This window comes from Salmo salar, unplaced genomic scaffold, assembly GCF_905237065.1.
Source record: "Salmo salar unplaced genomic scaffold, Ssal_v3.1, whole genome shotgun sequence".
Classification (NCBI taxonomy): domain Eukaryota; kingdom Metazoa; phylum Chordata; class Actinopteri; order Salmoniformes; family Salmonidae; genus Salmo; species Salmo salar.
This window is the reverse complement of record NW_025548301.1, coordinates 12,249-24,119: the sequence shown is the minus strand read 5'-3', so window position 1 is coordinate 24,119 and position 11,871 is coordinate 12,249. Positions and strand designations below refer to the sequence as shown.

Below are 11,871 nucleotides of genomic sequence, written 5' to 3'. Positions count from 1 at the left end.
CACAGCACTCTTGTAGACGGTAACTTTACGCCTTTGTCTGATCCTCACAGAAAGGTTCCTGGACGTTGTTTGCAGTTTGTCCATTAGATTCCCATCACTCTTGTAGAAAGTTACTTCAGGCTCATCTTTTGTTTTCAGATTGTTCATTACATTCTCATTGTTGTTGATAAATGAGAGAAACACATATAGAGCAGCCAGAAACTCCTGAATGCTCAGATGAACAAAGCAGTACACCTTGTCCTGGTACAGCCCACATTCCTCTTTAAAGAGCTGTGTGCACAATCCTGAGAACACTGAGGCTTCATTGACATCAATGCCAGCCTCTTTCAGGTCTTCTTCATAGAAAATCAGAATGCCATTCACAAGCTGTTGAAAAGCCAGTTTTCCCAGTGACAGAATGATCTCTTTATTCCAGTGTGGACCTGTCTCTTCCTACCCAGAGAGGAGCATCAATCTGTTCCACTGTCTGAATGAACTGAATGACCATTTTCTAGTGGAGGAGATCCAAAGCTACCTGAGATCAGGAAGTCTCTCAAAACCCAACCTGTCACCTGCAGTGGTCAGCTCTGGTCTTTGTGTTGCTGACTTCAGAAAAGGAGCTCGATGTGTTTGACCTGAAGAAATACTCCAGATCAGAGGAAGGTCTTCTGAGGCTGCTGCCAGTGGTCAAAGCCTCCAGAGCTGTTCTGTGATTAAATAAAATACATGTAAGAACTAATCATCAGGAAGAAATATGAAGTTTAGAGAAAAATATGTATATAATGTTATATTGAAAAATGTATTGAATAAATGCATTGTTTTGCATGTATATAATATTATATTGAAAACCATTTTGAATCGGTGTATTGGTGTTCACATTAGTATGACGATATAACCATACAATTATATTAGAAGGAAGATGAATCTATATGTTGTTGGAGAGAATAAACCAAATGCATCTGCCATTGTCCTTCTACACTACTTGTTAAATTAACAGTGTGTTTGTGAATTCATGATGATCTCTTTGTCAGGCTGTCAGGCTGTCAAGTCACAGAGGAAAGCTGTGCTTCTCTGGCCTCAGCTCTGAGGTCAAACCCCTCACACCTGAGAGAGCTGGACCTGAGCTACAATCACCCAGGAGACTCAGGAGTCAGACTGCTCTCTGCTGGACTGGAGGATCAACACTGCAGACTGGAGAAACTCAAGTATGGAGAGGGTTTATGTCAATGTTCATATCAGACATGTTTGACTTATCAGGCTAGTTAACCTCTATGGGCTAGGCGGGACGAATTCGTCCCACCTACGTAACAGCCAGTTGAAGCCTGTGGCGCGATTTTCAAATACCTTAAAAATCCTATTACTTCAATTTCTCAAACATATGACTATTTTACAGCTATTTAACCTGTTAGGGCTAGGGGGCAGCATTTGCACGTCTGGATAAAAAAAATGTACCCGATTTAATCTGGTTACTAATCCTACCCAGTAACTAGAATATGCATATACTTATTATATATGGATAGAAAACACTCTAAAGTTTCTAAAACTGTTTGAATGGTGTCTGTGAGTATAACAGAACTCATTTAGCAGGCAAAACCCTGAGACATTTTCTGACAGGAAGTGGATACCTGATGTGTTGTATTGACTTTAAACCTATCCCATTGAAAAACACAGGGGCTGAGGAATATTTTGGCACTTCCTATTGCTTCCACTAGATGTCACCAGCCTTTACAAAGTGTTTTGAGTCTTCTGGAGGGAGATCTGACCGAACAAGAGCCATGGAACGATGATGTCCCATTAGACACCTGGCGCGCGAGTTCATGTTGGGTACCCTCGTTCCAATACGTTATAAAAGAGTATGCATTCGTCCACCTTGAATATTATTCATGTTCTGGTTAAAAAGGCCCTAATGATTTATGCTATACAACGTTTGACATGTTTGAACGAACGGAAATATATTTTTTCCCCTCGTTCATGACGAGAAGTCCGGCTGGCTTAGATCATGTGCTAACAAGACGGAGATTTTTGGACATAAATGATGAGCTTTTTTGAACAAAACTACATTCGTTATGGACCTGTGATACCTGGAAGTGACATCTGATGAAGAGAATCAAAGGTAATGGATTATTTACATAGTATTTTCGATTTTAGATCTCCCCAACATGACGTCTAGTCTGTATCGCAAGCGCGTATTTTTCTGGGCGCAGTGCTCAGATTATTGCAAAGTGTGATTTCCCAGTAAGGTTATTTTTAAATCTGGCAAGTTGATTGCGTTCAAGAGATGTAAATCTATAATTCTTTAAATGACAATATAATATTTTACCAATGTTTTCTAATTTTAATTATTTAATTTGTGACGCTGACTTGACTGCCGGTTATTGGAGGGAAACGATTTCCTCAACATCAATGCCATAGTAAAACGCTGTTTTTGGATATAAATATGAACTTGATAGAACTAAAAATGCATGCATTGTCTAACATAATGTCCTAGGAGTGTCATCTGATGGAGATTGTAAAAGGTTAGTGCATCATTTTAGCTGGTTTTATGGTTTTGGTGACCCTGTCTTTGACTTGCCATAAACATTACACACAACTCTTGTAAATGTACTGTCCTAACATACTCTAAATTTATGCTTTCGCCGTAAAACCTTTTTGAAATCGTAAAACGTGGTTAGATTAAGGAGATGTTTATCTTTCAAAGGGTGTAAAATAGTTGTATGTTTGAAAAATTTGAATTTTGACATTTATTTGGATTCAAATTTGCCGCTCTTGAAATGCACCTGCTGTTGATGGAGTGCACCACGGGTGGCACGCTAGCGTCCCACCTAGCCCATAGAGGTTAAAGACAAGACTCTCGTTAATTGAACCACACTTTCCGATTTCAAAAAGGCTTTACAACGAAAGCAAAACATTAGATTATGTCAGCAGAGTACCAAGCCAGAAATAATCAGACACCCATTTTTCAAGCTAGCATATAATGTCACAAAAACCCAGAAGACAGCTAAATGCAGCACTAACCTTTGATGATCTTCATCAGATGACACACCTAGGACATTATGTTATACAATACATGCATGTTTTGTTCAATCAAGTTCATATTTATATCAAAAAACAGCTTTTTACATTAGCATGTGAAGTTCAGAACTAGCACCCCAACTTCCGGCGAATTTACTAACAATTTACTAAATTACTCACGATAAACGTTCACAAAAAGCATAACAATTATTTTAAGAATTATAGATACATTACTCCTCTATGCACTTGATATGTCCGATTTTAAAATAGCTTTTCGGTGAAAGCACATTTTGCAATATTCTAAGTACATAGCCCGGCATCACAGGGCTAGCTATTTAGACACCCAGCAGGTTTAGCACTCACCAATATCAGATTTACTGTAAGAAAAATGGACTTACCTTTCCTGTTCTTCATCAGAATGCACTCCCAGGACTTCTACTTCAATAACAAATGTAGGTTTGGTCCAAAATAATCCATAGTTATGTTCCAACAGCGACGTTTTGTTCGTGCGTCCCAGACACTATCCCAATGGTAAATAACGGTCGCACGCACGGCGCATTTCGTGACAAAAGATTTCTAAATATTTCATTACCGTACTTCGAAGCATGTCAACCGCTGTTTAAAATCAATTTTTATGCCATTTTTCTCGTAAAAAAGCGATAATATTCCGACCGGGAATCTGCAATTAGATAAACAGCCGAAGGAAAATATATCACTGGGTCGAATCGGGCACGCGCCTAATTCCATTGTCCTCTGATGGGCCACTTGGCAAAGGCGATAATGTGTTTCAGCCTGAGGCTACCTCGTCATCGTTCAGGTTTTCCCGGGCTCTGAGAGCCTATTGGAGCCCTAGGAAATGTCACGTTACAGCTAAGATCCTGACTCTTCAATAAACAGAAGCAAGAACAACAACACATTGTCAGACAGGCCACTTCCTGAATGAAACCTTCTCAGGTTTCTGCCTGCCAAATGAGTTCTGTTATACTCACAGACACCATTCAAACAGTTTTAGAAACTTTAGGGTGTTTTCTATCCATATGTAATAAGTATATGCATATTCTAGTTACTGGGTAGGAGGGGTAACCAGATTAAATCGGGTACGTTTTTTATCCGGACGTGAAAATACTGCCCCCTATCCCAAACAGGTTAAAAACCTCTTACATCTAGACGTTCCGCTAGCGGAACACCTGCTCCAATATCCAATGATGGGCATGGCGCGAAATACAATTTCCTCTAAAATCCGAAAACTTCAATTTTTCAAACATATGACTATTTCACAGCATTTTAAAGACAAGACTCTCGTTAATCTAACCACACTGTCCGATTTCAAAAAGGCTTTACAGCGAAAGCAAAACATTAGATTATGTCAGCAGAGTACCCAGCCAGAAATAATCAGACACCCATTTTTCAAGCTAGCATATAATGTCACAAAAACCCAGAAGACAGCTAAATGCAGCACTAACCTTTGATGATCTTCATCAGATGACAATCCTAGGACATTATGTTATAACAATACATGCATGTTTTGTTCAATCAAGTTCATATTTATATCAAAAAACAGCTTTTTACATTAGCATGTGACGTTCAGAACTAGCATACCCCCCGCAAACATCCGGTGAATTTACTAAATTACTCACGATAAACGTTCACAAAAAACATAATTATTTTAAGAATTATAGATACAGAACTCCTCTATGCACTCGATATGTCCGATTTTAAAATAGATTTTCGGTGAAAGCACATTTTGCAATGTTCTGAGTAGATAGCCCAGCCATCACGGCTAGCCATTTAGACACTGACCAAGTTTAGCCCTGATCAAACTCCGATTTACTATTACAAAAGTTTCATTACCTTTGTTGTCTTCGTCAGAATGCACTCCCAGGACTGCTACTTCAATAACAAATGTTGGTTTGGTACAAAATAATCCATCGTTATATCCGAATAGCGGCGTTTTGTTCGTGCGTTCCAGACACTATCCGAAATAGTAAAGAAGGGTCGTGCGCATGGCGCAATTCGTGACAAAAAATTCTAAATATTCCATTACCGTACTTCGAAGCATGTCAACCGCTGTTTAAAATCAATTTTTATGCCATTTTTCTCGTAGAGAAGCGATAATATTCCGACCGGGAATCTCCTTTTTGGCAAACAGAGGAAAAAATCACAAAGACGGGGGCGGCCAGGTCACGCGCCTAAGCCCACAGTCCCTTGATCGGCCACTTGAGAAAGGCGATAATGTGTTTCAGCCTGGGGCTGGGATGACGACATTCAGGTTTTTCCCGGGCTCTGAGCGCCTATGGACGACGTAGGAAGTGTCACGTTAGAGCAGAGATCCTTAGTAAAATATAGAGATGGCAAAGAAGTTCCAGAAATGGTCAGACAGGCCACTTCCTGTAAAGGAATCTCTCAGGTTTTGACCTGCCATTTGAGTTCTGTTATACTCACAGACACCATTCAAACAGTTTTAGAAACTTTAGGGTGTTTTCTATCCATATATAAGTATATGCATATTCTAGTTACTGGGTAGGATTAGTAACCAGATTAAATCGGGTACGTTTTTTAATCAGCCGTGAAAATACTGCCCCCTAGCCATAAGAGGTTAGACACCGACCAAGTTTAGCCCTGACCAAAGTCAGATTTACTATTACAAAAGTTTGATTACCTTTGTTGTCTTCGTCAGAATGCACTCCCAGGACTGCTACAATAACAAATGTTGGTTTGGTCCAAAATAATCCATCGTTATATCCAAATAGCGGCGTTTTGTTCGTGCGTTCCAGACACTATCCGAAATGGTAAATCAGGGTCACGAGCATGGCGCAATTCGTGACAAAAAAATTCTAAATATTCCATTACCGTACTTCGAAGCATGTCAACCGCTGTTTAAAATCCATTTTTATGCCATTTTTCTCGTAAAAAAGCGATACTATTCCGACCGGGAATCTCCGTTTAGGTAAACAGAGGAAAGAAAACAATGCTTTCGGTCGACGCGGGCACGAGCCTGAGTCTCACAGTACTGTAACCAGCCACTACCCAAACGCGCTACTTTTTTTCAGCCAGAGCCTGCAAAGCCACGATTCAGCTTTTTGCCGCCTTCTGAGAGCCTATGGCAGCCGTAGGAAGTGTCACGTAACAGCAGAGATCCTTTGTAATGGATAGAGATGGCAAAGAAGGCCAAGAAATGGTCAGACAGGGTACTTCCTGTACAGAATCTTCTCAGGTTTTGACCTGCCGTTTGAGTTCTGTTATACTCACAGACACCATTCAAACAGTTTTAGAAACTTTGGAGTGTTTTCTATCCAAAGCCAATAATTATATGCATATTCTAGTTACTGGGCAGGAGTAGTAACCAGATTAAATCGGGTACGTTTTTTATCCAGCCGTGTCAATACTGCCCCCTAGCCCTAACAGGTTAACAGAACTGTTTCTCACCAGTTAGTCCCTTTTCTGTTGGAGGTCTCCTGGGACTGATGGTGTATCTGCTGAGTTTAACAGAACTGTTTCTGTTGGAGGTCTCCTGGGACTGATGGTGTATCTGCTGAGTTTAAAAGAACTGTTTCTCACCAGTTGGTCCGTTTTCTGTTGGAGGTCTGTTGGGACTGATGGTGTATCTGCTGAGTTTAACAGAACTGTTTCTGTTGCAGGTCTCCTGGGACTGAAGGTGTATCTGCTGAGTTAAACAGAACTGTGTCTCACCAGTTGGTCCCTTTTCTGTTGGAGGACTCCTGGGACTGATGGTGTATCTGCTGAGTTTAACAGAACTGTTTCTGTTGGAGGTCTCCTGGGACTGATGGTGTATCTGCTGAGTTTAACAGAACTGTTTCTCACCAGTTAGTCCCTTTTCTGTTGGAGGTCTCCTGGGACTGATGGTGTATCTGCTGATTTTAACAGAACTGTTTCTGTTGGAGGTCTCCTGGGACTGATGGTGTATCTGCTGAGTTTAACAGAACTGTTTCTGTTGGAGGTCTCGTGGGGACTGATGGTGTATATGCTGAGTTTAACAGAACTGTTTCTGTTGGAGGTCTCCCGGGACTGATGGTGTATCTGCTGAGTTTAACAGAACTGTTTCTGTTGGAGGTCTCCTGGGACTGATGGTGTATCTGCTGAGTTTAACAGAACTGTTTCTCACCAGTTAGTCCCTTTTCTGTTGGAGGACTCCTGGGACTGATGGTGTATCTGCCGAGTTTAACCTCTATGGGCTAGGTGGGACGCTAGCGTGCCACCCGTGGTGCACTCCATCAACAGCAGGTGCATTTCAAGAGCGGCAAATTTGAATCCAAATAAATGTCAAAATTCAAATTTTTCAAAAATACAACTATTTTACACCATTTGAAAGATAAACATCTCCTTAATCTAACCACGTTTTACGATTTCAAAAAGGTTTTACGGCGAAAGCATAAATTTAGAGTATGTTAGGACAGTACATTTACAAGAGTTGTGTGTAATGTTTTGTCAAGTCAAAGACAGGGTCACCAAAACCATAAAACCAGCTAAAATGATGCACTAACCTTTTACAATCTCCATCAGATGACACTCCTAGGACATTATGTTAGACAATGCATGCATTTTTAGTTCTATCAAGTTCATATTTATATCCAAAAACAGCGTTTTACTATGGCATTGATGTTGAGGAAATCGTTTCCCTCCAATAACCGGCAGTCAAGTCAGCGTCACAAATTAAATAATTAAAATTAGAAAACATTGGTAAAATATTATATTGTCATTTAAAGAATTATAGATTTACATCTCTTGAACGCAATCAACTTGCCAGATTTAAAAATAACCTTACTGGGAAATCACACTTTGCAATAATCTGAGCACTGCGCCCAGAAAAATACGCGTTGCGATACAGACTAGACGTCATGTTGGGGAGATCTAAAATCGAAAATACTATGTAAATAATCCATTACCTTTGATTCTCTTCATCAGATGTCACTTCCAGGTATCACAGGTCCATAACGAATGTAGTTTTGTTCAAAAAAGCTCATCATTTATGTCCAAAAATCTCCGTCTTGTTAGCACATGATCTAAGCCAGCCGGACTTCTTGTCATGAACGAGGGGAAAAAATATATTTCCGTTCGTTCAAACATGTCAAACGTTGTATAGCATAAATCATTAGGGCCTTTTTTAACCAGAACATGAATAATATTCAAGGTGGACGAATGCATACTCTTTTATAACGTATTGGAACGAGGGTACCCAACATGAACTCGCGCGCCAGGTGTCTAATGGGACATCATCGTTCCATGGCTCTTGTTCGGTCAGATCTCCCTCCAGAAGACTCAAAACACTTTGTAAAGGTTGGTGACATCTAGTGGAAGCAATAGGAAGTGCCAAAATATTCCTCAGCCCCTGTGTTTTTCAATGGGATAGGTTTAAAGTCAATACAACACATCAGGTATCCACTTCCTGTCAGAAAATGTCTCAGGGTTTTGCCTGCCAAATGAGTTCTGTTATACTCACAGACACCATTCAAACAGTTTTAGAAACTTTAGAGTGTTTTCTATCCATATATAATAAGTATATGCATATTCTAGTTACTGGGTAGGATTAGTAACCAGATTAAATCGGGTACATTCTTTTTATCCAGACGTGCAAATGCTGCCCCCTCGCCCTAACAGGTTAACAGAACTGTTTCTCACCAGTTAGTCCCTTTTCTGTTGGAGGTCTCCTGGGACTGATGGTGTATCTGCTGAGTTTAACAGAACTGATTCTGTTGGAGGACTCCTGGGACTGATGGTGTATCTTCTGAGTTTAACAGAACTGTTTCTATTGGAGGTCTCCTGGGACTGATGGTGTATCTGCCGAGTTTAACAGAACTGTTTCTCACCAGGTAGTCCCTTTTCTGTTGGAGGACTCCTGGGACTGATGGTGTATCTGCTGAGTTTAACAGAACTGTTTCTGTTGGATGTCTCCTGGGACTGATGGTGTATCTGCTGAGTTTAACAGAACTGTTTCTGTTGGAGGTCTCCTGGGACCGATGGTGTATCTGCTGAGTTTAACAGAAATGTTTCTGTTGGAGGTCTCCTGGGACTGATGGTGTATCTGCTGAGTTTAACAGAACTGTTTCTCACCAGTTGGTCCCTTTTCTGTTTGAGGTCTCCTGGGGAATGATGGTGTATCTGCTGAGTTTAACATAACTGTTTCTGTTGGAGGTCTCCTGGGACTGATGGTGTATCTTCTGAGTTTAACATAACTGTTTCTGTTGGAGGTCTCCTGGGACTGATGGTGTATCTGCCGAGTTTAACAGAACTGTTTCTCACCAGTTAGTCCCTTTTCTGTTGGAGGACTCCTGGGACTGATGGTGTATCTGCTGAGTTTAACAGAACTGTTTCTGATTGGAGGACTCCTGGGACTGATGGTGTATCTGCTGAGTTTAATAGAACTGTTTCTGTTGGAGGTCTCCTGGGACTGATAGTGTATCTGCTGAGTTTAACATAACTGTTTCTCACCAGTTGGTCCCTTTTCTGTTGGAGGTCTCCTGGGACTGATGGTGTATCTGCTGAGTTTAACATAACTGTTTCTCACCAGTTAGTCCCTTTTCTGTTGGAGGTCTCCTGGGACTGATGGTGTATCTGCTGAGTTTAACAGAACTGTTTCTGTTGGAGGACTCCTGGGACTGATGGTGTGTCTGCTGAGTTTAATAGAACTGTTTCTGTTGGAGGTCTCCTGGGACTGATGGTGTATCTGCTGAGTTTAACAGAACTGTTTCTGTTGGAGGTCTCCTGGGGACTGATGGTGTATCTGCTGAGTTTAACATAACAGTTTCTCACCAATTGGTCCCTTTTCTGTTGGAGGTCTCCTGGGACTGATGGTGTATCTGCTGAGTTTAACATAACTGTTTCTCACCAGTTAGTCCCTTTTCTGTTGGAGGTCTCCTGGGACTGATGGTGTATCTGCTGAGTTTAACAGAACTGTTTCTGTTGGAGGTCTCCTGGGGACTGATGGTGTATCTGCTGAGTTTAACAGAACTGTTTCTGTTGGAGGACTCCTGGGACTGATGGTGTATCTGCTGATTTTAACAGAACTGTTTCTGTTGGAGGTCTCCTGGGACTGATGGTGTATCTGCTGAGTTTAACACAACTGTTTCTGTTGGAGGTCTCCTGGGGACTGATGGTGTATCTGCTGAGTTTAACATAACAGTTTCTCACCAATTGGTCCCTTTTCTGTTGGAGGTCTCCTGGGACTGATGGTGTATCTGCTGAGTTTAACATAACTGTTTCTCACCAGTTAGTCCCTTTTCTGTTGGAGGTCTCCTGGGACTGATGGTGTATCTGCTGAGTTTAACAGAACTGTTTCTGTTGGAGGTCTCCTGGGACTGATGGTGTATCTGCTGAGTTTAACAGAACTGTTTCTGTTGGGGGTCTACCGGGACTGATGGTGTATCTGCTGAGTTTAACAGAACTGTTTCTGTTGGAGTTCTCCTGGGACTGATGGTGTATCTGCTGAGTTAAACAGAACTGTTTCTGTTGGAGGTCTCCTGGGACTGATGGTGTATCTGCTGAGTTTAACAGAACTGTTTCTCACCAGTTAGTCCCTTTTCTGTTGGAGGACTCTTGGGACTGATGGTGTATCTGCTGAGTTTAACAGAACTGTTTCTCCCTTAGTCCCTTCTGTTGGAGGTCTCCTGGGACTGATGGTGTATCTGCTGAGTTTAACAGAACTGTTTCTGTTGGAGTTCTCCTGGGACTGATGGTGTATCTGCTGAGTTAAACAGAACTGTTTCTGTTGGAGGTCTCCTGGGACTGATGGTGTATCTGCTGAGTTTAACAGAACTGTTTCTGTTGGAGGTCTCCTGGGACTGATGGTGTATCTGCCGAGTTCAACAGAACTGTTTCTCAAGCGTTAGTCCCTTTTCTGTTGGAGGACTCCTGGGACTGATGGTGTATCTGCGGAGTTAAGCAGAACTGTTTCTGATTGGAGGACTCCTGGGACTGATGGTGTATCTGCTGAGTTTAACAGAACTGTTTCTGTTGGAGGTCTCCTGGGGACTGATGGTGTATCTGCTGAGTTTAACAGAACTGTTTCTGTTTGAGGTCTCCTGGGACTGATGGTGTATCGGCTGAGTTTAACAGAACTGTTTCTCACCAGTTGGTCCCTTTTCTGTTGGAGGTCTCCTGGAACTGATGGTGTATCTGCTGAGTTTAACATAACTGTTTCTCACCAGTTAGTCCCTTTTCTGTTGGAAGTCTCCTGGGACTGATGGTGTATCTGCTGAGTTTAACAGAACTTTTTCTGTTGGAGGTCTCCTGGGGACTGATGGTGTATCTGCTGAGTTTAACAGAACTGTTTCTGTTGGAGGACTCCTGGGACTGATGGTGTATCTGCTGAGTTTAACAGAACTGTTTCTCACCAGTTGGTCCCTTTTCTGTTTGAGGTCTCCTGGGGAATGATGGTGTATCTGCTGAGTTTAACATAACTGTTTCTGTTCGAGGTCTCCTGGGACTGATGGTGTATCTGCTAAGTTAAACAGAACTGTGTCTCACCAGTTGGTCCCTTTTCTTTTGGAGGACTCCTGGGACTGATGGTGTATCTGCTGAGTTTAACAGAACTGTTTCTGTTGGAGGTCTCCTGGCTTTATCTGCTGAGTTTAACAGAACTGTTTCTCGTTGGTCCCTTTTCTGTTGGAGGTCTCCTGGGACTGATGGTGTATCTGCTGAGTTAACAATTTTGTTCTCTGTTGGAGGTCTCCTGGGACTGATGGTGTATCTGCTGATTTAACAGAACTGTTTCTGTTGGAGGACTCCTGGGACTGATGTTGTATCTTCTGAGTTTAATAGAACTGTTTCTGTTGGAGGTCTCCTGGGACTGATGGTGTATCTTCTGAGTTTAATAGAACTGTTTCTGTTGGAGGTCTCCTGGGACTGATGGTGTATCTGCTGAGT

General features: G+C 41.7%; 1 protein-coding gene and 1 long non-coding RNA gene across 2 annotated transcripts; both read left to right on the top strand.

Moving 5' to 3' along the window:
* Nucleotides 1-607: 607 nt before the first annotated feature.
* On the top strand, nt 608-6,881 carry LOC123732872 (ribonuclease inhibitor-like). Its single transcript, XM_045712191.1, has 3 exons — nt 608-707; nt 1,011-1,184; nt 6,630-6,881. Coding segments are annotated over exons 1-3 (267 nt in total). The 5' UTR covers nt 608-705; the 3' UTR covers nt 6,721-6,881.
* Nucleotides 6,882-8,917: 2,036 nt separating this feature from the next.
* Nucleotides 8,918-11,648, top strand: LOC123732873 (uncharacterized). The gene is made up of 3 exons (XR_006763451.1): nt 8,918-9,084; nt 11,099-11,552; nt 11,617-11,648. It is a non-coding gene; the product is annotated as an uncharacterized lncRNA (long non-coding RNA).
* Nucleotides 11,649-11,871: the final 223 nt, after the last annotated feature.

What these genes read in the sequence shown, in the direction of transcription:
- LOC123732872 (XM_045712191.1), top strand. An exon ending in TGCAGACTGGAGAAACTCAA is followed by an intron (nt 1,185 to 6,629) that starts GTATGGAGAGGG and finishes TTTCTGTTGCAG; the next exon opens with GTCTCCTGGGACTGAAGGTG.